A 23,748-nucleotide genomic window follows, 5' to 3' on the forward strand; every position below is an offset into this window, starting at 1 on the left:
TACAAAGAGCAGAATCGGAGAAGGCTGTTCGTCTTGGCGCTGCAGACCACTGGAGACAAAACGACCCCCTAGTCTCTCCTGGCCTGAATTGCAGTGTCTGTTGGTGGTCTGTCTTCGTCGATCCCTCCTTCTTTCTGAACTTGCGCCGTCCGTCGAAGATCTCTCGGCGTGGTGTCCTCCACCACACAAGGCTCCTGTCGCCTGTTGCGCTGCCTGGTCGTCAGTGTTTGGTCGTCCGCTCTGTCCCTTTAGACAGCAGTTGTCTTGCATCTCGCATGTCTTTGAATGTCCAAACTGTCACACGCTAGCAGGGGTTTTTTTTGGTGCTGTCTCGTTTGGCACACCTCGTTTTCTTGGTGTGGTATGTGTGTTGAGCTCTAGCAAAGGTAAGCAAGGCCAGCCATGACCATACAAGAAGGAACATCGTTTAGAGTCTCGAGGAGCGGAGAGCGGAAGTAAGAAGCAGGAGCGAACAAGCAAGTCCAGTACTCCGTACGGAATATTGCATAGAAAGCATCTACAAGAGCACGGGGTTGGCCCAAATCACACCGGTACAAGGTGGGCGATGGCAAACTGCAGGAGCTCCCACAACCCATCCCCCCTCACGACCACACCTGCGACCGGACGACGTAATTATGCAACTCTCAACTCCTCCGCACAGACCTGCCTGTTGCCACGATGATCTCCCAAGACCGCTGGCAGCCGCAAATCTATCCTGGGGCGCGATGAGGGCAGGATATCTCGCTTCGCAGAGCCCAACAAAGACACACGACCAGGTTGAGAGGCGGCGACCAGCCCCCGACCGGCGTGGCGACAATTTCAACAAAAAAAAAAAGTGAAGGCTGTGGGTGCACTGAGGAGACGAGCCCAGCTGTGCTCTATCCAAGAGGGTGTAGGACATTGATTGCTTTGCTGCTATCCGTCATAAATGAAGGAGTGCTGTGCAAATTGCACAGCACAGGACTTTGCAGGAGCGCCCAGGATTCTAATCAAGTTGGAAGGTTCGAAAGGCATGCTATTACAGAGTCGCAGGATCTTACAAAAAAAAATTCTAAAAAAGTTGGCCCTGCGACGTACTGCAGCGGACGACCCACCAATGCCTTCCATCCTTGTGCACTCTGGCCAATCAAAAGCTGATGTAACCCTACACTTCTGCCCATCTACAGAGACGGAGAATAGTGGAGAACAAGGTTTGCACTGTCCATAACCATTGCCCACTGTGCCACACTGTGTTTCTCAGTTCTGCTCCTGCCGTTTGAGTCTCCACCAGCCGAAACTTTGAACGCCGTTCTGTTTTGGAAAGCATCGTACCTTACCACAAGGGAAAGAGCGATCAAAGCCAAACAACAGACATGGGGTAATATGGGAAATAGCAAGGGGAAAGCAAGCCTGGTTCCTTCCCCATGCGTGCAACAGGCAGAGGAACAGAAAAGACTGGAGCAAGTTGAGACTTGACGAGACTCTCCATCATCAACAGTCCGTCTCTCGCGTGACCGACACGACCGTCGCGACCCCTTCCCCGCAAATGGCACACACCACGGCGACGATGAAAGATGACTACGCCCATTGTGTGCAGGGTGAACCTCCGGCGAAGGAAACGACGCTCGTCTCAAGGAGGAGCAACAGAGGAAGACGACAATAGGAACAGCGGACAGTATTCGTAGGTTGTGGCCTGTGTTGTTTGTGTTGCCTGTTCCTATCTATCCCTTGCTCCCAATCACCACAGCCTCCCGGAACGGCCCTTTGGCAAGGTTGTTGGGATCACGTTGGCTGGGCTAGGAACACGAGGACCGCGATGAAAGACAACGAACCACCACAGACACCCGAAACCAGTACCAACAGCAGGTGATGATCCACAATCCTCTGCCGTCAGCCGTGCTGGAAGTGGCGGGTTTTGGATCCTTTTGCGTCCATGTTGCATCTGAGTCCAAATTGAGTCTCACAATACACTAGTCGATGTCGACAAACAGTCAAGTCGGGGTTGGTGCCCAACCTTGGATGCCCCTTGTTCCTCCCATCCCTCTCGCTCCTCACGATAGGTCCCTTTGCAGCGGCGACGCTGGGGCCAACACAAACACGGTTGGCTGCCCCGTCGAAATGTCCTGCCGCCTGTCGTTCTCGATCTGGCTGCCTGCATCCCCTGGTTGGTCAGAAGCTCGCTGGAGGTGCAGCCAGAACGACGAACAACGTATCGAGGCACGCTCCGCTGCGACGTACGACGACGCGCCACGAACAGTGCATATATCCGCTCTCCGCTCTGGATGCTCCGCTCTGGATGCTGCCGACGGATAGCGGCCTGATCGGTTGCTGTGGACATGCGCCGCGCGCTTGTGCGATTACGAGTAGCCTTTACACATCGCAGTTGCCACCCGAGTCCAGGCCCAAGTCCAGACTTCACGATGCATCATGTCGGGGCTGTCCCCATGTCGTTGTCGCCAATACAACGCGTCCAATTTTCCTCTTGCTCTCATCTGCTGCATGCTGCATCTTTCGTCCTCTCCTTCCTTTCCCGCTTTCCTCTTTCCTCTTTCCCTTTTCCTTTTCTGGGTATTCCCTTTAGTCCCTCAATCTGCGGCGCGCCGCCCATTTCTCGGGCCATTTTATTGTGTGTCACAGGCCTGGACCGGTCCATGGAGCGGGGACCCTTTAGCCAAAATTGGGTTTGCGGTCCAATTTTGTGAGGTGAAAAAGCAAAATGTATCGTGAACGGGTCCCCATCCAATCGTTCGTCTCAGTTGGCTTGGCTCACATTTTGGCCGTGGTCTCTTGTTTCTTGACGACTCCCTCCGCTCCCTTCTCAGCGCTCTCTTTGTCCACTGACCCAGAGGACCGTCAACGGACCGCGCCACAGTCTAATGCATCAGCCGTTTATTCCGTTTGGAGATGGCTCCGATGAATGAAAGAAAGGCTAGTCGAGTGGCTCCAGACCCCTCTGTAAGTGGCATCATTTTTCTTTGTCGTGCCATCCACTTTCGCTTTCCACATTCCATTTTCCAATGCCACGCGAAGCACCGCCCAGTGTCTCACCCTTAACCTCCAATGGAAAAATATGAAAGGCCTGAAAGAAACGTGACAGGTAGTAGTACTACAGGAAGACAACAAGAAAAGGAACACAAGACATGGTCGATGACATCAACACCCGGGCCAGCCACGACAAACAATAAGGGTTTTGAGACATAATCAAGGGTGCATGCGCCAGTGCAGGGGACCTCGGGGTCTACATCCAGGTCTACGTCACTGCACTTTGTTGTATAAGGTAATTACTGGGTATGTCCATAGTTTACATATGGCTTTATGACTGTGATTCCTTTGTAGTCCTATTTTCTTTCTCGTCCACATTCCGTTCTTTCAATCGCCTTCTCAGCGCAGACAGCCAGCGACAGGAGACAACAAGAAAATCTCTGACTATGACGTACTGCGATGCGTTGTTTGATTTGGTGAGTGTTGTCATCGGGAAATATGACTTGCGTACCAAGAACGAGAATGACACAAAGGACAGAAAACCTGCGGAATGCAACGGCCATCAAAAAGACCACAACAGAAAAAACACCCAACCCTGCAGTGCTCGTGGCACCAACCAAGCGGAGAGATGCCAGATACCGTACCCGCAGGGATGCCACAGACGTTGGAGGCCAAAAAGAAAAGGTTTTCCTTTCGACAATATGCATCGAGATGCGGGCGAGATGCAGATCAAGTTGGCCCAACCAGACATCAGCCTAACCGCCAACGCGAGATTCCGTTTCCAGGAACTTTCCTATTCGTTTTGGACCAACCTATCCTTTGTTCGCTTTTGCTCTGTTCTGCTGTTCCATTTCTCACACTCGCCCAGTCCCTTGCATGTGAAGAGTCAAAAAACGTGCATCGTGCATGAGGGCCAGAATTTGCGGAATGCAGAAACAAGTACGACAAAATACGACGTACGACATGCAACTGTTGGTAATGCTGTGTTAATGATACGGAAAGAATACAAGATGCTCGGCACCTGTTGGAGTCTACCTGGATTCATTGCTCCGTGCAAACTGACACTTTTCTCTGTTTCTGGTTTTGCCACTTGCACATTGCCACCAAAATGTGTTTGTCCTTTCTACAGAAAGTATGTTTTCTCATCAAACGGGATCTCCGCACACGCATGCAAGCAGCCCGAAAAGGTTGTGTGTTCAGAGAACAAACAATATTACGGTGTAAGACGTAGGAAGAAAAACAACAAAAAGAGGATCCTTGGACGGGCGATCAAGCTACGGCAAGGACCGTCGCCTAAGGGGCGAAACTCAGCTCAAAAGCCGAACTCCAAAGTCCCCAAGGCAAAATCAAGGAAGCAGCACTGGTTCGAACTCCTGTGGAGTCGTGAGCAACCACGATGTAGTTGACTTTCTTTCCTGGTGAGATATGCTGTTGATCCTGGTAGTACTCTTGTCCAGGGGACAAAAGATAATTCACGAGCTGCAGAGCGAAAAGGAGGCAAAAGAAAGGAAGAGCCTGCACAGATTGGACTGCTCTGTACTGCACTTCATTTCGGGTTGCCTGGCTGGGTCGTGATCTGGCTGTGGTTTCTGCTTTGCCGATTCTACCCTCCCAGGCTGGCAGAGGCGTTTCCTTTACTCCCTTGATTCCTCTTTTGTCTTTTCGTTTTGCTGCACAACCCTGAAGGCTGCACGACTCGCTTGAGCAAGGGGCCAGGTCTCAGTTGCGGAGTAAATACGTCGTAATTCGTACAGTTGTGTCGGTTGTGGCGTTGGTGGCTGGCGCACGGACACTCAATAAAAATAAAAATATCGGGTTGCCGCCGCAGGCGACAGCGCCAGAGTGTCTCCAGTCTCACACGTCTTACAGGGGTGCTTCAGTGCTTCCAGGCCATACCCAATCCAGAGCCTTGCCCTCCCATTCCGACGACGACGACACGACGACGATGCAGTGCAACCCAGCAACGATAACATTATTGTCCCAAACTAACGTGTCTCGAGCGCCACGATCTTGAAGCCGTGGTCCGAGCCGTACTGCGTGATCGGCTACATGCACACCTTTTGTAAAATACCAAGTGCACAAATGACGGGTCAGAATATTTCGCTACTTGACATTAACTTTTTTGTTATGATTTAGACGTAAAACGATCGCTGTTGTCACCAGCATAGCACGAGGACCACTGAAAGCCCCTGGTTTATCTACGCCTTATTTCAACGATCTTGAGGATGTGCAGGTGGCAATAATACTGTTGGTGCTGTGGTAGTGTTACTGACGGTGATGTCTGGCAGCCGTTGGAGCGTCTGTTGGCGATTTGCTGGGTTGTTCGTCTGTTCGTCTACTTATTCGAGCCACATCCGGTAGGCGATGTTTTGATTGTATCTACACCAAGACTCGGGATCCTGATATCAAAAAGGACAATGTAACTGGAATGGCAAAGTGACGGGACACAGCATCCTGATTTGTCCTGATTTATCCTGCTTTATCCTGCTTCGTCCTGCTTCGTCCAACTCCTCGTAGCTCACTTACGAAGACCAGATGACGTTGGGTCGAGATCCTTGGCTAACAAACAAAACCAGACTTGCTGCAGCCCAATCTCGATTGCTGTACAACATACTCCGTGCTATGACTACACATCTTACTGCCGACTCTAGTCCCAGCTTTCTCTGAGCTCCATTGGCCGTCCCTCTCATTGCTTAACGCACAACTTGCCCAACATCGACGACGGCAGTGTTGGTTGCGAGGTCTGTGTAGGCCTTGTACTGGCTTTGGAGGATAGTGGACATATTGTCCCGGTGCAGGGCGACAGGATCCAACAAGACGAGGCCGGGGAGACGAGAAGCCGGCACCACAGCCGACGTGCCTTGGACAAGGCGCCGGACCGCCGACGATGCCATTTCCCTAGCCGCTGAAATGCCAATCACCACAAAGGGTGGCGACGCATTGCCACCCCGGTACCTACCTTGCTCACCCCAGACCCTTTGGATCATCGTCCACCTGCGTTGGTGCCTTGAGCTCAAGAGCTAGACGGTAGCCGACGCTGTCAAGCTCGACTACGGCTCCGGCTGCCAGTGTTTGGGCGCCACCGGTCCTGCGAGTCAGAGGTCGCCGAAGAAGGCCGCCGCCATGGTAGTACACAACCAGTGGCGCGTCTGACGGCGAATATCGAGGCCGGTTGAAGCGGTGCGATGGTCCGTTTTCGAGAGACCCGTCTTCCACGAACAACATGTCGGTCAGCGGCGGATATGGCAAAGCCGGCTGTCCCAGCAGACCGGCGAAGGCCATGGGCATCTCTTCGGCCGATCCGCCGAGTACTGGCCACGCTCCGACGGCTTCTTCGAGGTGAAGAAGGATGTATTAAGCAGTGGTAGTAGAAGAGACGGTAGATGATGTGTGCCTATTTCTTGTTTGTGCGATTTGTTTATTTGCGTTTTATATTTCTCCCTTATTTGTCTTTTCGACTTGTTTAGCTATCTCACCTCCTCGACCAATTATACGACCACTCAAATGTTTCAAACGACTTCTTGTCGCCACTTGGCTCCTGCCTTCCTTTTCCCCGTTCCGATCATGAAGCGGGTCCGGATATCCGGTCCGGATCGTTCCCGGCCGAAGCCACACTATTAGACACCCAGCAGCTAGAACTTATTTGCTACACCGACCCATTCCCCGTCTCTTCCTATGTCCATGAGCCATCCCTTCTGGCCCCTCTCAAAGCTTCTCCTCATAATCGTACTTCTCAACTTGGGGGTTTTCTTTTGCCTTACTTGTCCCTGCCTCCTCCGGATCTCAACCGTAGACTGCAGGTACGAGCCACCGAAACGATTACCGTTCCGTGAGATGGATTCTGTATTGTATTTTTGTCTATTGGCTGTCTCAGCAGACCGTGGCAGAAGGGGCGACCACCACCATCCACCACCACGTGTCTTCAGCAATATCCGCTGCCGCACGTGGGCCTCTTCACCCTACTCGTCCGACCTGACGCCCAAACCCAAGAACTCGAAGTGCACTGAGGCGGACAAGATAAACTTGCGCAAGAGCCTAGCTGCTATGCTGGCTTTGCGCCGCCGCATCGCGGACAACTTCACGTTCGTTTTGCGTCCTGCTGCGTAACACGCCGCAACTGAAGGGCGTCCCTAACCTACTCGAGGCTGATATGGTGATTTGTGGTTTTACGTAAGAAGCAAGAAGGGGAAGAACTGTCGATAAATAAGAGAATTTATTTAAATTTACATACGCCACTAAAGCTCCCTCCTCCCTCGTATACTGGTACTCACTGTAATGATATGCTGTGATGTCTTCTCCTTGTGCAACAATCGCGCCTTCTGATCACTAACACCGTGATTGCCTAATTAGGAAATATCCCCACAATTCCTGGATCGCACCTGATCCGAAACCTCTTCCTCCACACACTAACTCAGGCATGTCGATTCCGGGTACTTTCCAAAGTAGAGTGATTTTTGGAAGGACGTGGCTAAAAGTCACTCGCCAAATGCAGAGATAGAAACTCGGAAAAGCAGCTGGTTCCCGTGGAAATTGGTTTACAGATGGTAGTGAACGCGTTTCGATTCTACGCGAGAACATACGCAAAGTCAAGTTAAGAACCAAGACGCAAAAAACAAAATAAAACAGAAAATAAAGTCGAATAGATCGCTGTGGCCTTCCCGGGATTTCCTCCCCTTCACCCACAAAGTCCCGTATAGTGTATTTCCCCTCGCAGTTTCCAGGTTTCTCACTTCCACTGTGAACCCCCCTCCCAACCTCTTCTCCATCGTAGTGTCTACTTCTGTTCCAGCATGAAACCAGAGAAGAACCGGTCAAGCGACGTGTAGTCATTTACCGCACCCACGTACGACACGTACTGGTCTGGCCGGATCACAACAGCCGCGCCCACTGCAGGGTCGATGCCGTAGTTCTTGTACGCGTCGCCATTGCCCTCGTGGTACGACTGGTCGTCCACAAAGATCTTGTTGTAGTCCCAGCCGTCGACCTCGTGGAACGGCCGCATCACTTCTGGGAAGTCGAAGATGCTCACCTCCTCGCGGTGACCCGAGTGCACCGTGAGAAGCTCAATCACCGAGTCGTAGCGGCCGTCCTTGGGCGTGAAGCGCTTGAGGAACGACGTAGGTTGTGCGAGCTGCTTGCCAATGACCTCGAGATCCGCGCTGCGGTCCGGAATCGTCAGGTCACCCGGAAAGAACACCACGCGCCAAGTGCCGTTGCTGGGGAGGCGCTCCTGGAAGTGCCAGGGCCGGGCGTCCGACTGGTTCAGTACTTTGAAACTGGGCATGCGCATGCCTACCTTGACCTCGGTCGCCAGCTCCTGGCGGCTCACCACAGGCTTCTTCGTGACACCGTTGACACCGTTGACACCGTTGGCACCATTCGTGGCCGCCGCCTCAGGCGCCTTGGCCACAATGCAGCTGGCGCCGTAGTCGACAGCAATGCCGCTGGCAAACATGTTGCCCTTGGCAAATGCCTCCTTGAACTCAGACATGCTGATGCCTTCCTCGTCCATGACATCCTTGGCCGGCCGGCCCGAAAACAGCCGCGAGAACTTATGGTCGAATTTAATCAGGTCGTGCGCGATGAGGCTGCGCTCGTCCTCGTACGATTTGAGGATCGACCGGTCAGCCGTGCCCTTGAGCACGCTAGCAATCTTCCAGCCGAGGTTGAAGGCTTTTGAAAAGTGTTAGCACACGGTCGTTCGACCAGCACACATTTGCTCACGATTTGGGGACGTGCACTTACTGTCCTGCATGCTGACGTTCATACCCTGGCCGGCCTTGGGCGAGTGCGTGTGCACGGCATCGCCCGCTAGGAAAATACGCTCGTTGGCCGAGAAATGCGTGCCCACGCGCTGTCCAATCTGGTACGCCGTCCACCAATCCAGCGTACGGTACGACAGCGTGTACGGCGCCATAATCTTGTTGGCCGACTGCAAGATCACCTCGGGCGTGATCTTGGACCGGTCCGCACGGGAGCCTGCCGATGAGCCGTCGGTGTTCTTTTCGGTGGTGGTAATTTGGATGTATAGCCGCACGAGTTTGTTCTCGCGCGGGATGACCATAACGCTGCCCGACTCCGCCGAGTGGATCGCGCAGCGCATGCGGATGTCCGGGAAGTCCGTGATCGGGACAATGTCCAGGACACCCCAGATGTAGTCTGTGCTCTCGCCCTCCAGCGCAAAGCCCAACTCGCGCCGCACCCACGAGTGTGCGCCGTCGGCACCGAGCATGTACTTGGCGCGCACCGTCTCGACCGCGCCGGCCTTGGCGTTGAGCTCGGCCGCTTTGATTAAGTCAGCCGTGTCGTCCGCCGCCAGGTTGCTGCGAAACAGGCCGTCACTGACTGCCACGCCGTTGGTTGACGTTGCCACCTGCTTGGGCGTGGCCTCCTCTTCGGTCAGGTGGCGCAGCGTCACCGTGATGGGGTAGTTGTCGGGCGAGTTGTCCTCGGCTTGGGATGCGTCAAACTTGAGCGCTGTCGGCAGCACGCCGCGCTCGACGCGGATGTCGCTTTCACGCTCAATCTGATCGATGAAGAGGCGCTCGATGCGGCCCTGGTTGAGGACGACCTGCTGGAAGCGGCTGATACCCGGGATAGTGTCTGGGATGCGCCCACTGCGAGCAATCTTACCCGACTCGTCAGGGTTCCAGAAGCAAATTTCAATCATGTGGTTGGACTCGATCCATACGCGGTTGGCAAAACCAAATGAGTCGAAGATCTCGAGCGTGCGGCATTGCAGGCCGTCAGCCTGGCCGTTGAAGATCTGGGAAAATGTCAGGATTGCCGCCCGGGGAGTCCTCAACAGGTAGTGGAGAAGGAAAGCATACCTTGGTACCGCGTTTATCAACAATGCGCGTCTTGATTCCACACCGTGCCATCCAGGTAGCCATCATCATTCCGGCCGGGCCAGCGCCCACGATGAGCACATCAACATTACTCTCAGTCGCCATGCTTATTTGAGGTGAAGGTGGGGGCGGGATATCAGGGTATACGAGGGTATGGGTTGAGAAGGTCAAGGAATGAAGCAGGCGAAGGTTATGAAGTCTGTTGATGTTCGTCTTTGCCGTACAGAAAAGATGCTGAGACCTGCTCTTTATGTCGAATGATGTATATTGTCGTGTCCAAAGCGGGAAAAAATATGTCTGACCTTTGTCGATGTTGATGTGCCCTGTTTTTCTATTTTATAAGAAAACAGAAGAAGAATCCATGATCTGCCTTCACTTTCCCTTTTCGCACATATTGTTGTCATCCACGGCCTCCTTCAACGCTACCCACCGAGGCTGGGTCGTCGGTCCAGGGTAGTGGTCCATGGCCTTCGGATAGGGGTACATGGCCTCATGTCCATTTTCAAACCAAGAACTCGATAAACGGTTCATAGCCCATTGGGCACATCTCTCACAGTCCATTTTGGTTGTAGCGTTTCGTGGGGCAAGCTAGTACGACATGGCTACTCCGTCGAGGCGATCTGGAGAAGACAAGAACCGCTCTTTACTGGCAGATGCCAATCGGTTAGGTAAGGCACGAAAATATGTTCCGCGGCGGAGCGGGGGACGTTTTTCCAGTTTGTTGTGAAGGAACAAGTGCGGGGAAATGCGCCATGGACAATGGGGATCGTAGTCGGAGCGGAGTGCATGTGGGAGGAGTGGGCGAAAGACAAATAAGACAGGCGAAGCAATGTCCACTTCATGCTACTAAAGGCGTCTCTGGCAAATCAACAAAAGGCTTCCCGGCGATGGTCTCACCTGGTGTCCTAAGGTGGCTCGTAGCACTAATCTTCAGACGCGGACGTCAGACGGACACCAATTTCGCGCCCCGAATCCGATTCCGTCTCCGCTCGTCCATGGTTTATCTGTCGGAAGCTGGACATTAGCATATTGGAGTACAGGGTAGCTTATTTCTTTAGCTGATCCTCCAAGTCAGCTAAAACTAGCACACAAAAATGACGCGGCATTGGAATCGGGTAATACCCTCTACAGCGGTCTCCCAGACGAGGACCTAAACAGTTGGAGGCGAAAGGTTCCGGTGACGTCGGAAGCGAAGAGTAGAAAGCCGGGATGAGGAGGATAGGGAGAAGCTCTTCGACAAGAGGGTTGATCTGCAACAAGGCGACAAATCAGCGCGTGAGCAGGGTTGGGTGGCATAGACGGTACTAAAAGCAATGCCGGTATACCATGTTGTGTTGAAGTTGGACACGATGCAAAATGTCGGGATGCCTACGATGAAAACATTCCAGACTGACCAAATCAGGGGGCAGTGAGCAGTATCTGAAAGAATGATAACGGAAAAGAAGGCAGGTGCGATCAAACGGATGTCTGGAGGGTAAGTGCAGTTACAGAAGGCGCAGCCCGGTTGAGCATCAGTCGTTCCTCCCTGCTACTCCTACAAATAAGACATAATTTGAACAATTTAAAATCATTAACAATTAAAATCAGAAGCAAAACGCAACTCCAAAAATAAATTGTAGACATGTTGTGAATAGAATCAATAAAAGTCGATGTCAAAAAAGACAAAAAACACGACAAGAGAGGGATTCGAACCCTCGCTCCCGAAGGAACGGGCTTAGCAGGCCCGCGCGTTAACCACTCCGCCATCTTGCCTTTGCACTTTGGGCGGCTGATACTAGGCGTGCGCTAATATGGGTACATAAAGCCCCACGTGCCGTCCACAAATGAGATCTTTCCACGGGCAAGGCTGAAGAAGCGAGCAAATCAGAGGGACAAAGCCAGACAATGCGTGACGACATGCTTTCCAGGGTGGTATTCTGTTACGACGTCGAATTCGGTTTCCATTTCACAAGCCACGTAATGAAAGCAGGAAAATAAAAAGGCTAGAACTTGCTGTCATTCAAAGTGCATCGAAACAAAGCAATATCATGTCGCGTAAGCCGACTGGATAGCATGCCGAAATGAACAAAAAAATGCATACATAAACCGTTGCAGAACAGGACAAGATTTCTCTCATCCACATAACTTCTTTCCTACTCTCCCTTCCCCTTCGTCTGTCTCCGATCTCCCCTCACCTCCACCTAAGCCTTGGGGTCAAGAGCCAGGCTGACGTTGTATTCGAGCTCGAACTTGGCCTGCGGGTCGTTGGCGCGCGGCGCAAAGTCCACCTTCAGGTTCTCCTTGACTGCGAAAACAGAGTCGTCCTCCAGGTACTTGGAGTCGGAATCGAAAATCTGTGTCGTAAGCGCCTTGTGGCCGGGAGCCTCAACCTGAAAGGAGTCAGCAACCAGTATATGGAACAATATGGGGGGAAAGGAGAACGCAGTCCTTACAATCAAGTGGATGTGCGCGGGTCGCCAGTGGTGGCGGTCCATCAAATCCAGTAGCTTGCCGGCCGGGCCGTCGCCAGGCACAGGGTACGGCGTCGGCCGCAGACAGTAGAAGCTGTAACGGCCGTTGTCATCCGTCACAAATTTACCGCGCAGGTTGTACTCCTGCTGTTTGGGGTCCTGCTGCTCGTACAGGCCGTTGGTGGAGCACTCCCATGCGTCAACGACCGCGCCCGCAAGAGGCAGGCCTGTGTCGGCGCTGATGACCTGGCCGTGCATAAAGGCCACGACGCCGTCCTCGGGGGTGTCAAATGTCATGGTGGACCCGTTGGGGCGGGTCGGCGTGTCGCTGCGCCAGAAGGGGCCCAGGATGGCAGAGGCCGTGAGTGGCTTGTTGGCCTTGACGGCCTCGGCGTACGTGATGGAGTCGACGAGGCTCTCGAGTCCAATGACGTCGCACATGAGCTGGCCCTCGTTGCGTGTCTCGTTGGACATCTTGCCGCCGGCATTGATCATCTCGACGCCGAGCATCCACTCGTCGACGGTCAGGTTAACTTCGCGGGCAAAGTCGTGGATATGTTGGATGAAGGAGGACATCACCTCGCGCATGCGTGGTGACGTTTTATCGCCCATGCTGTTGATGACGCTGGCAGTAAACTCCTGGCCGAGGATGGTGCTTTCAGCAGCGCTGGGCGGCACGACGGAGGCGGCGCCGTTTTTCGCCGCGCAATTGGCGACATGGCCATTAGAAGGGTTTGCTGAAGGCATAGTATCGCGGTTTGACTTTTGGGGGGGGGGGAGGGGGGAGGGGGGGAGAGTATGGGTGTTGTGGGTGAAGAAGAGGAAAAGGGCACGAAAAGGGCACGTGAGAATGAAGGGGACCAACGAGGCGAGAAGTTTGGAAACTTGAAGTTATAACGGTAAAGTTTGGGAAGGTGCTTCAAGAAAGAACTTGTGGACAATGTAGCTGAGCAAGGTCAGTCAAGAAAGGAAGGCGCGGATGTAAGTCAGAAGTAGTGCAGGAAGGCACAGATGTACTACCGGAGGCAAGAAGGGAAAGGTTGAAGATGGGAACAGGGAAGGGGATAAGACAACACAAGAAGCTTGGTTCCCTGGATATCGGCCATCCTCTTATATCTTTAAACATTCGTTGGGTTGAGAAAGAATCTGACGAGTGTCCGGGGTGCGTAACCTCAACAGGTCCGCTCCGTTTCATTTTCCTGCTACTCTGTAGGATCTTGATGCACCCGTTCCTGCCTTTGTGCGCCGTCGTCCCTTCGTGGAGTGGTCACTAGACCACTAGCACTTTCCGTGCCCGTTGTAGTGCGGAGGACTCGCAGCCACAGGCCCATCACACATTGTGAGCTCTTCCCTTTGGGGACCAACATCGGGCCTCAAACTAATAAGGAAAGCACACAGTGGTGGAGTTAAATTTAATGCAAAATAAAAAACGAAAAAGGCCATGTGTTCCAATGGTCCGCAATTGTCTTATCCCGCCAACCAACATAGCTTTGCTTCATTTTCCTCGCCAACCTCGAAGAATTCCGACAGTCGTCCGTCCGGATTTACAGGCACACCCCTAAGGAAGGAAAAGGCTGACCATGGAAAGCAAAATGGAAACCAAGCGACTATTGAGACGACAAGCAATCCACAACCAGAAAGAACGGAGGACGACGTTGTTACGGAAGGCACATGGTGCGAGAATCCTGCGGGGACAATGCCCTCCATCACTTGCCAAAGTGCCAAAAGAAACCGGTCGCCACTTCCTTGCAGCTTGCTATCCGAACTATTGTTCGGATGTCGTTTGCTGCATTACTCCTTCCCTTCGTTATGACCCACTCCGCCCCCGCCATCGCCGCCCCAGCAATCCTTCTCCGCCTTGCCTGCTAGCGCCTGCGAATTGCCAGTATTTTTCTTCGCGTGTGGAAAGCAGTTCCTGTGTTTTTCTGTAACTTCGCGATTTTGGTGCGTGCCGAGACAAGTTGCTCCCTCTCCCGTCTCCCGAAGCGGAAATACAGCGGATCAGCAAATTTGCAGTACGCGGCATGCATTGTATACCGCAGTTGCCGTTCGTCACGGGCTGCCGCTGTGTACTGTGGGGGCATCTGGATGGCCGCAGAATGAGAAAGAATGAAAACTTGTTTGGCAAGGCATGAGGGCAGTTTCTAGAAGTATTTCTTTCGTACGACAACTTTATATTGCCATGTCATTTTGAATGCTTATGTAAGGATGAAAGGGGCAAAGGAGCACTTGTTTGCGAAAGCTTAAAATTAATAAAAATAAATAAATATTGCCCAAACGAAACAAAAATGGCTGCATGCAGTATTCTTATTGTCACAACAGCTGCTTAGAATCATTTTATGTCTTGTTAATTTCTCCGTTTCTATTCGTTGTATAATTCTAGTGAAAAATGCATCTAAATGGCCGCCGTAGTCTTAAGGTAATCACAATCGTCATTTGCAAACGATGTCCAGTTTGCATCATCGCTGCCATTGGGCCGGGACGCGCGCTGAAAACCCAGTTCGAGCCCGTCGATATGTGCCACGGGCTTGACTACCGTCACGTCGTGTCCGTAGGCCCTGGACGACCACACCTCAAGAATGTTCGGGTCGTCGAAGAGGCGCGGGTGCTGCCGACGCAACCCCAGCAGCGCGTTGCCTGAGATTTGGTCCACGCTGTGGCTATGGGTCATGCCCATAAACTCCTCTCCGGCCGCGGCGCGCAGCTTGGCCTGCACGTCCTCCGGCAATAGTCCTGCCTTGAACAGAAGCAGGTCATACTGCACGAGCGACGCCTTGCCGTGCCAGGAACCGCCAACGGTGGCACGGTTGTACAGACCTGTGAGCGCAGCAATGGCGCCCATGCAGCCCGTGCCGTAGTCGGAAATTGGAAACGGAGGCACAACCGGCTCGTTCAGTCCCATAAATCGGCCCTGTGCCCAGGCAACGCCCGTGACCTAAAATAGAGCAGCAATATGTTAGTGACAATTCCGTTTAGATATATGATGAGATGAAAAGAAGGGAGCCGTAAACCCACACAGTCGGCAATCTGCTGCCAGCCAGGCCGCGACGCCCACTCGCCCTCGTAGCCAAAGCAGTTCTCGTTGACATAAACGATGCCATAGCCGCGCTTCTGGGCCAATGCAGTCATATACGTGGGTCCGAAACCTAGCTTTTCCAATGCGCCAGGACGGTAGCCATCCAAAATCACGTCCGCCTCCAATGCAACCTTTTCGAAAACCTTCCGTCCCTCGGGCGTTTTGAGATCGAGTTCGGCTGCGTGTTTGCCCATGTTTCCGTCGACCTGGAAAAAGGGCACATCGCTCAAGTTTGGGCTAGTGATCTTTAGTACATCTGCGCCGTACTCGCCCAAGATGCGACCGACGATGGGTCCTGCAATGATGCGGCAAAGCTCGAGAACCTTGATACCGGAAAGGGGGCGTCTCTCGTCCGGGCCTGACGGTAGCGGCCGGGGTGCCGTCGTCGACTCAAGGCTGGCCACCTTCCAAGGCGCCAGATCGACATTTGATTTACCCTGTATCTGTTAGTTATTTTTCTTTTTCGTCTTTTATTTCTTTTTTGTCAGAAAAGTGAAAACACACATGTGGCGTTTGCAAAAACTCTTCGTACTTGAAAACAGGAACGCCAGCCTGCTTGTTTTTTGCATTCAGGACTTCGAGTTCAGCAATGGAGAACTGCTTTGTCTGAGACTCGATCGCGTCAACAATGGCCTCGTGTGACTTGAGATCCGGGCGGAACGGCTCTAGGCCAATCATCCGCAACGTCGTCGATGCCTCCAGCGAGCCATGGATGTGGTAGTATTGGCCGGGATCTCGTGTCTCGTACAGGTTCGCCGACATACGGCGATATTGGTCCGACTGGGCCTGCAGGAGATCGGTATCCTTGAGGTAGTATTTCACTTCGCTGTCGAGCTTGCCGTATGTCCCAACCTTGGCCAAGTAAGCCTGGAAAAGGAACGCAGTCGTTTTCTCTAGATTGATTACAATCTGGTCAGGCTTTTGCATCTGCTGCTGGTGTGTCTTGGTGTTTTGCAGTGCCAGTGCAAATGCTGCCTCGATGGCTTTGAGGGCTCCCGCCGTCTCGGTCTCTTTGAAAGGTATGGGAAAGTATGGGAAGTCGCTGTCGGCCGCGAATGACGTGTGATTCTGCAGTGTTGCCACGACTTCTTTTGGCAACGTCACCAGACTGAGAATCAGTGACAGTATCCGTCTTGTTTCCTCCAGCGAGGAATATGACAATTGATTATGATTAGACATTTTTGTTGTGTTGTGAGTGTTTATGTATATGCCTTGTTGAGGTGAAACTGTCTTTCTTAGCCGCGTTGGGGAATTTGTCGGTGAGATATAAAAGAGTGTGCGGTGCTGCTGCAGGTCCAACCCAAAATAGAGGTCCAAGGGAAAAACGTAAAGCAGTGCTTAGGCTTATAAAAGGAGCCGGGATGGGGAGCCAACTTAAAATGATTATCAATTAAGATTTGGTGGATTTCGAAGAGGGCTGTTGTGGATGAGCAAGTCGCCCTCGTATGAAAGCCGGTGCAAACAAATCCACATCAGAAGAGGTCGGAGTGAGTAGCTGTGTGCAAAGAAATAAGAACACCGAAGTCTCTGCAGATCTACCATCTTCCAACTATACTCTTCTACAGCCGACCGCAGGTCAGCCTGACTAAGCCTAGATGAACCTTTAATATGTTGGTACGGAAGAAACAGCACGCGAGTTCGATAAGAAGGCTTGCTGACTTGAGCTTTCATCTTTTTAGTTTGTCTGTTGACAGTGTACTTCTGACCCTTGCCTCTCGCCAACAGAAACCCGTAAAGCAAGACTGTGGTCCTGCGGAGATAGATCTGCTCTGACGGCCACCCCTCCGTCTCTGGATTGCTCAACTTTGCCTCTTGGACAAATTGTGGTACCGGCCACTAACATGTCGGAAGTACCGTGCAAGAGATTCCGGGGCGCCGTCGAAATCTGATACGCCGTGAGAAATTAACACCCGCTGCGGGGATATAGTTGTCGAAATTCGGGAGGGTAAATGTGTAGGAAATTATGGAGCATGGCAGACTATGCCAGTCAAAAAAGACCTCACATGTCCCAGAAAAGTCTGTGACTTCATTCGGCTGCGGGATAGAAAAAGCTTGCAGCCACCCTGCAAGTACCGGTCCGGATTCTCGAACAACCCACCCCAGAATAAAATACCAGGACTCTGGGAAGGGCACTAAGGCAAACCGCCCGTCGGCTAGATCGCAGCGTTGGGGATCGCCCGCTAACGTTGGCACGGATCGGGTCGGAACCAGTGCGGTAGGTAGCTTGAAGGCTCTCTGCACCAATGCATCTTCCGAAAGTTCTTAGTTCTATGCACCCGGTATCCGAAGCGTTTTTCGGATGCGCCATTGGCATTGTGCGGGTGCAAAACATCGCAGCTGTAAAAACTGACATCAGTCCCTGAGAGATCATAAAAGAATCTAAAAAAAAAAAAAAAATACGCCACACATCTCCAGCTGAAAGTCTGACAAGTTGGTAATTACGTATCGTGCACCAGGATGCCCCGAAACCGTAATTACCACCGGTGGCCAACGGAAGTTGCACTGATGTCGTATATGGCCAGCGTGCCATGGCCGTGGGCCATTCGTGTGTTGTAGTGTCTCATTGGCCCGGGGCTGAATCCACACTAGGTTTGATTTCATAGGGTAGACGTTCGTGTTAGTGACGTCCACATTGCTCGGAAAACCTCATACCTCTGGTATTCGAATTTATGCAACTTATCGTGAGCACATTCACCTGCCAAACGCAACAATTTCTATAGCTTGTCGCTATGCCGTTCATCGTCATTCCGTCTTCCCACGAGCTGTACTATGTGCTGAGGTCGCCAGAGGACGCGGGCAGCTCTGGCCTGACATTCTTGTTCATCCACGGGCTTGGTTCGTCTAGTTCGTTTTATGCGACGGTCATGCCTGCGCTGGTCGCAGCAGGACATCAGTGTCTCGCTTTTGACATGAACGGTTCGTACGAGGCTGATGGCCTACACTCCTATCTATGAACATCGGGCGGCTGAAACTTATTTTCAGCGGTATATTAACGGAAGCTGACTCACCAATCACCTAAAACTCAGGTAGCTGCCTGACAAAATATTCTGGCAAGGACAACAGCATCCAGGATCATGCAAATGACGCCAAAGCCCTCATTCATGAGTTTGGTATTTCTCCGGAAAAAGTCGTTGCTGTCGGCCATTCAATGGGCGGCCTTGTGGCTGGCACCTTGGCGACGGAGCTCGACTTGGCGGGTGCGGTCCTTATTGGCGCTGTGACGCCCAGCGATGCCATCGCAACAGTATTCTCGCAGAGAATCAAGACGGTCGAGCAAAGTAAGGACAGAATCACCCATGCGAGTGCATTACCGATCGCATTTTCATATCTGACATACCGATGCTTGCAGACGGCATGGAGCCAATGGCAGACAGCATTCCCGCGGCCGCAACTGGTTCAAAGTCGACTGCGACACACCATGCATTTATTCGCGCGCTCCTCCTGTCACAGACATCGCAGGGTTATGCTGGCCTCTGTCGTGCCATTGCAACAGCGCTACCGGTCATGTACGCCAAAGCACAATGCCCTGCCTTGCTCATTGCAGGAGCGGATGACAAGGTCGTGCCTGCGGCAAGCATGGCGGAAATCAAGAAAAGGTATAATGCACCCAGAAGCTGAGACAAGTTTATATATTGACCCGTGACGTTCACACAAAATCTAACCCGTTTCTTACGAACACTGCAGCTGGGGGGCAGGTCGTGAGCAAGCCTCTTTGGAAGTTCTGGAAGGTGTCGGGCATTGGCACTGCATCGAAGCAGGCGACAAGATCGGCGCCTTGCTCGTCGACTTTGCTCGTCAAATCAAGCAAACATCGTGACGTTGTCTAAGAGGCCGGCGCGGCAGTATCCTATAGTGATGTCAGTCAGTAAATAAATGTTTGCCAAAAATACATAATAATGTCCATGCATGTCCGTAACATACTAGGTAAACCTGGTAGAACGGAAGCTTGAGCTCCCCGCTTGCATCTTCCACGAGCTCAGCATGGGCTGCCCATTCCTTGCTAGAGTCCTGTCCGGTCTTTGACGTGTACTTGACAGTCCCGTACAACATAAACTCGTTGGAGTCGGAGCCGAAAGGGAATATCTTTGAGACTGTGTGCGAGCGAGCCGCAACAGCCGCCCACATTCCCTGCCGGAGGGCCAGGATCTCTAAAGATAAGCAAACGGGTCAGTAACCGTAACAAGCACACAATCGTGTAACATTGGGCTACCCACGGTCAAAGCCAGCAGCCTTCTTCGAGGCCATGATCAATGTGGCGTCCGGGAGAAACAATTTCGCATATTGCCCGTGTGCCGTCGGGGTGTCTGATGTCCTGTAGAACGTATCGAAGAACGCAACGGCACGAGGGTCGACGCTGGTGCCCGTGGGCAGGACTGGGCTGATGTAAGAGGCCATATCGTACTATGTGGTCGCTGTGTTAGAAAGATAACAACGGGAACTTAAAAGAACTTAAAAAGGGTGTCAATTGGGCGAGGCAAGCCAGCCGTGACTGCCTCATCCAACATATATGAGCACAGTCTGGTATTTCCAACCGGGAGCTTCCTCTTTGTGGGGCACAAGATGACAGGGCAAGAACGACCGCCGTTGTCGCCACTCCGCGCTTTCCACTTTCTTTCTTTCTCTCTCCTGGTCATTCCTCATCCCAAGTGTACGTCTACAAAACCGGTGGTCACAAATGTGCTAAACTAGTCCACTCTTTCCTGATCCGACGGCCTGTCTCCCCATATCTATCATCCAAGCCCTGGCCACAGGCCGGTTTAACAGCAAGCGGGGTAGGCGCGATCACCCATTTAGCTAGGTCTGGGCTGCAGCTTCCAGAAAAACGAAAGCTCAGAAATGGCCCCGAACATGGGGCGAAGAAGGTGCGATGGTATGGGGTCAGTCTTAGACTCGCGCCCCCCAGGTATGGAGTAACTGACGCTGGAGGTCGTGCCTTCTTTTAATTTTCTCTCAAGCGGGAAAGTATGGGGTTTTGCACTTGCTGAATTATTTTCATGTTTTCTCCAGCTTCTCTCGCGGTTGGAAAGTGTGGGAACACGAAGTACACTGCATTATCGCGACCTGCAGCATCGTCAAATCGAGGCCCTCTGCCGCGCCCGACCCTCCAAGATGCCTTCGTCCAAGGTAAAGCCGTCAGAACGCCGCCGCTGCCAACAGGCCTGTTCCAGCTGTAAGCGACGAAAAGAGCGCTGTGATGGCCGCCAGCCGTGCAGCCGATGCATTGTTCGAGGCGTCCAATACGAATGCTACTTCTCTCGACCACTTGAGACACCACCGCCCTCAACAAGGCCCATGGCAGCATCTGCAGGTGCCACGGGGTCGACCACAGTACCGTCAGCAGCAGTCGCGACAGATGTGGCCGCCCCGGCCGTTGCATCAGCGGCACCGCAAACCGAAAACAGCCCACAGTCTACCAGCTCGGTGTTGGCTTCCGCTTCTGTCCCGACGAATGCCAACAGCCCTGGCCAGAAGGGGCCTCTGCCGGCGCCCACCACGTCGACCAACGCAAACGGCCTGCGACATGACCGCTCCATGGATTTTGACGAGCCGGCCGGGGTCGCACAAAGCACAAATTCCAATGTAAGCGATGCGTTGGATCAGCCACGGCGCAAACGGAGGCGGTCCCATCTGGGCTCTTCCTCGTCTGCCGCCGCCGTGCCCCATCTCTCGCGCCTCATCCAGGGCGGCCGTGGCAGCCTCTTTTACATTGGCGACTCGGCAAACTTGAGCTTTCTGCAAATCATCCGGCGATTGACTCGCGAGTCGATAGGCTCTTGCAAGTTCACCGACGACCCTTTCCAGCATCTTATTGTCGAGGCCGCACCATCCACCAGCAACAACTGGGTCTTGGATGCCATTCAGGGCCCTCCCAGCATACCTTACGTCGAGAAGGCCTCGTCCTTGCTGACTTGGTTTTTACGCGCTACAAACTGCATTTTGGGTATGTACGACGAGGCCGAGCTCAGAGAGAACATGCTCTGGTGGCTGCAGCAACAGTCGCTTAAAGATTCGTCTCCTGGCAGCGGCCGTGACAGTCTCACATCTGCCGACAGCGCCGCGCAGGAAGCGATCTTCTTTCTCATTTTTGCGATCGGCGCCCAGGCGAGTCCCGAAGACGACGACGAGTTGGCCGAAAAGTATTTCAATTACGGCCGCTACATCACAGTCTGCGGTGCCACTGTCGAGCCTAGTCTCTCTACAATCCAGGCCTACATCTTACTTTCCATGTATCTGCTTGCAGCGTCCCGCAGAAATGCGTCCTTCATGTACCTAGGAATGGCCGTTCGCGCTGCTTATGCCCTGGGCATTCACCGGAGCGACATCAATGCGGCCTTCGACCCGAATGAGTACGCGCCGCGTGAACGGCTGTGGAAGGTCCTGCGGACACTCGATCTGTTCTTGAGCACATCTCTTGGACGCCCACCGTCGACAACAGAAACACGCAACACCAAGGCGGAAGACAACTACTCGGCAGCAAACGACCTATGCTCCATCTTCGAAGCAATATTGACCCAAGTGTACTCGACACGTACAGTCTCGACCTCGACTATTGAAAGGATCAGCGAGCAACACAGGCTGTGGACAACGCGGTTTGCTTCTGGCCTCGCCACAGATGGAATCCAGCCGGAAGAGTTTTTGGATCTGGATGGCGACGGCACCAAGACACCAAACATCGGCCTCTTCCACCTAAAGGAAGCCTATTACTGGACCATTATGCTTCTATCGCGGCCGTTTCTAATTGAGAACATTTCGAAACACGTTGCTCAGTCCAAGGGCCAGTACAAGATGGACGGCGGTACTACAGCTCCAGCGAATCCACATTCGCCGTCGGAAGATATTCTTGCCTACGCTTGCGTCGATTCTGCCATCCGCACGATGAGTCTCCTCCGCGGGCTCCTTGATGCGCCGAAAGTACCGAAACGCCTTCCTTACATAGTAAACTCGGCGTTTGTGTCGGCGCTCGTCTTGGGCTTTGCGCAGTTTGGTGACCTAGACCGGGTATTCCCTATTGGCAAAAGTTTGGCTATTGCGCAGAAGGTCCTGGCACTTTTTGGCCGGCATGATCCTGTCTCCAACCAGTACGCTTCTATTGTCACCGACCTCCAGGCTGCCTGTGAAGCGTACCTGGAGAAGCGTGCAAGGGGCAAGATGGCACGGCATTCAGTCCTTATTGGCGGCCTGTTCGGCACAGTCGAAGACGCAAAGGCCAATCCAGCCGCCGCTGCCGTCGCCGCTGCTGCCGCTGCTACAGGAACCGAACGCCCGGATGACGGCGAAAGCGCCGGGCGCACAGCGGAGCTGTTCGCAATTACGCCACAATCGTTGTCGCCGACACAACAACAGCGAAGTCAGCAAGACCGTCAGCAGGACCTGGAGAAAAAACGACATCAAGAGGTACAAAATGTGCTGAATTTGCACAGAGGCATCCCCGGAGTTTCTGGGCCACATAGTCTATGCGACCCGAGTGCACCAGACAGCAACCCTCCCCAAAATCGCGACAGCAATGGACAGACGCCTATGCCAGCACCATTGCTGCAGAAGCAAAATCCAGCCATGTCGTCCATACAACAGCATTCGCCAATGCCTCATATACCACCCTACTCCGGCATTGATTTCACCCCACCATTCACTGACGGCAACGACGATTTTCTCGGCCTCACAAGCGCCGCAGAGGCAGATGATACGCTGGTCCGCCGGCACACAAACTCAAGTTATGACATGGACGACAACACACCGCAATTGCTGCCGCACATGTCCGGTCTGCCCGACATGATCTTGGCCATGTCCCCGCGCATGATTACTTTTGACTCGTTTGACAAGAACCTCCAGCTTTTCCCCACAATGGATACCACAGGTTTCTTGTAATTCTATACTATTCGGATGTACGGAATACCAAATTGCAATATTTGATGGGAGCACTTCATGATAGGTTTTGTTTGGCATTTTCGTCTTGGCTCGATTTGCGAACATACGGGATAGACATTTGTATTTTGGTCTGGTTTCGGCGTCCAACAATGTATTATATCCCGGTGGAATGCTTTTTATTTTATGATGCTTCGGTCGTTTTATTCTCCCTCTTCATAACCAATAAATCTGAAAGACATTTGTTTCATTATGATTTATTCGATATTGTATCATTTTTATCGACATTTCTGGATGAAATATTAAACTTGATGGATTTTATTAGCGTGGGTTTTCTTCAATCCATTTGATTTTAAGATTATGCTGCTAGATAACCTCTGCATCGAATGTGAATTATTCATACCTCACCTCTCGTCCAACACATAGTTGGCACAACTTTTACATATAACTGTGACTTGGCAACGACACACCCCCATAGCATTGTTCTTCAAAATTGCGAATTTGTGGTTTATTGGTATAAGGACCACGCGGCACCGCAAAGCAAGATTAA

At 52.6% G+C, this 23,748-nt stretch overlaps 8 protein-coding genes and 1 non-coding gene across 9 annotated transcripts; 2 read left to right on the forward strand and 7 right to left on the reverse strand.

The window, feature by feature from the left end:
* Window positions 1-5,654: 5,654 nt before the first annotated feature.
* SPSK_10996 (uncharacterized protein) lies at window positions 5,655-5,855 on the reverse strand (the record flags this gene model as incomplete). The annotated part of the gene is made up of 1 exon (XM_016737217.1): window positions 5,655-5,855. The coding sequence occupies one exon, from the start codon at window positions 5,853-5,855 to the stop codon at window positions 5,655-5,657; it is 201 nt and encodes a 66-aa protein (XP_016585708.1).
* A 70-nt stretch (window positions 5,856-5,925) lies between these two features.
* SPSK_10990 (uncharacterized protein) lies at window positions 5,926-6,249 on the reverse strand (the record flags this gene model as incomplete). Its single annotated transcript, XM_016737211.1, has 1 exon — window positions 5,926-6,249. The coding sequence occupies one exon, from the start codon at window positions 6,247-6,249 to the stop codon at window positions 5,926-5,928; it is 324 nt and encodes a 107-aa protein (XP_016585709.1).
* A 1,486-nt stretch (window positions 6,250-7,735) lies between these two features.
* SPSK_04049 (phenol 2-monooxygenase) lies at window positions 7,736-9,914 on the reverse strand (the record flags this gene model as incomplete). The annotated part of the gene is made up of 3 exons (XM_016730862.1): window positions 7,736-8,634; window positions 8,707-9,727; window positions 9,792-9,914. 3 exons carry the CDS (start codon window positions 9,912-9,914, stop codon window positions 7,736-7,738), a joined length of 2,043 nt encoding a protein of 680 aa, XP_016585710.1.
* A 1,566-nt stretch (window positions 9,915-11,480) lies between these two features.
* SPSK_11283 lies at window positions 11,481-11,561 on the reverse strand. The gene has a single exon. It is a non-coding gene; the product is annotated as a tRNA-Ser (tRNA).
* A 428-nt stretch (window positions 11,562-11,989) lies between these two features.
* On the reverse strand, window positions 11,990-13,006 carry SPSK_04435 (catechol 1,2-dioxygenase; the record flags this gene model as incomplete). Its single annotated transcript, XM_016731242.1, has 2 exons — window positions 11,990-12,178; window positions 12,242-13,006. 2 exons carry the CDS (start codon window positions 13,004-13,006, stop codon window positions 11,990-11,992), a joined length of 954 nt encoding a protein of 317 aa, XP_016585711.1.
* Window positions 13,007-14,654: 1,648 nt separating this feature from the next.
* SPSK_04124 (CAIB/BAIF family enzyme) lies at window positions 14,655-16,514 on the reverse strand (the record flags this gene model as incomplete). The annotated part of the gene is made up of 3 exons (XM_016730935.1): window positions 14,655-15,194; window positions 15,275-15,772; window positions 15,840-16,514. The coding sequence occupies 3 exons, from the start codon at window positions 16,512-16,514 to the stop codon at window positions 14,655-14,657; spliced, it is 1,713 nt and encodes a 570-aa protein (XP_016585712.1).
* Window positions 16,515-18,064: 1,550 nt separating this feature from the next.
* Window positions 18,065-19,152, forward strand: SPSK_04406 (alpha/beta hydrolase; the record flags this gene model as incomplete). The annotated part of the gene is made up of 4 exons (XM_016731213.1): window positions 18,065-18,251; window positions 18,362-18,613; window positions 18,685-18,931; window positions 19,020-19,152. 4 exons carry the CDS (start codon window positions 18,065-18,067, stop codon window positions 19,150-19,152), a joined length of 819 nt encoding a protein of 272 aa, XP_016585713.1.
* A 6-nt stretch (window positions 19,153-19,158) lies between these two features.
* Window positions 19,159-19,730, reverse strand: SPSK_04588 (uncharacterized protein; the record flags this gene model as incomplete). Its single annotated transcript, XM_016731390.1, has 3 exons — window positions 19,159-19,182; window positions 19,257-19,483; window positions 19,550-19,730. The coding sequence occupies 3 exons, from the start codon at window positions 19,728-19,730 to the stop codon at window positions 19,159-19,161; spliced, it is 432 nt and encodes a 143-aa protein (XP_016585714.1).
* Window positions 19,731-20,444: 714 nt separating this feature from the next.
* Window positions 20,445-23,201, forward strand: SPSK_03971 (C6 transcription factor; the record flags this gene model as incomplete). Its single annotated transcript, XM_016730786.1, has 1 exon — window positions 20,445-23,201. One exon carries the CDS (start codon window positions 20,445-20,447, stop codon window positions 23,199-23,201), a length of 2,757 nt encoding a protein of 918 aa, XP_016585715.1.
* Between the last annotated feature and the right edge of the window lie 547 nt (window positions 23,202-23,748).

Source organism: Sporothrix schenckii (assembly GCF_000961545.1).
Source record: "Sporothrix schenckii 1099-18 chromosome Unknown Cont47, whole genome shotgun sequence".
Taxonomy (NCBI): domain Eukaryota; kingdom Fungi; phylum Ascomycota; class Sordariomycetes; order Ophiostomatales; family Ophiostomataceae; genus Sporothrix; species Sporothrix schenckii.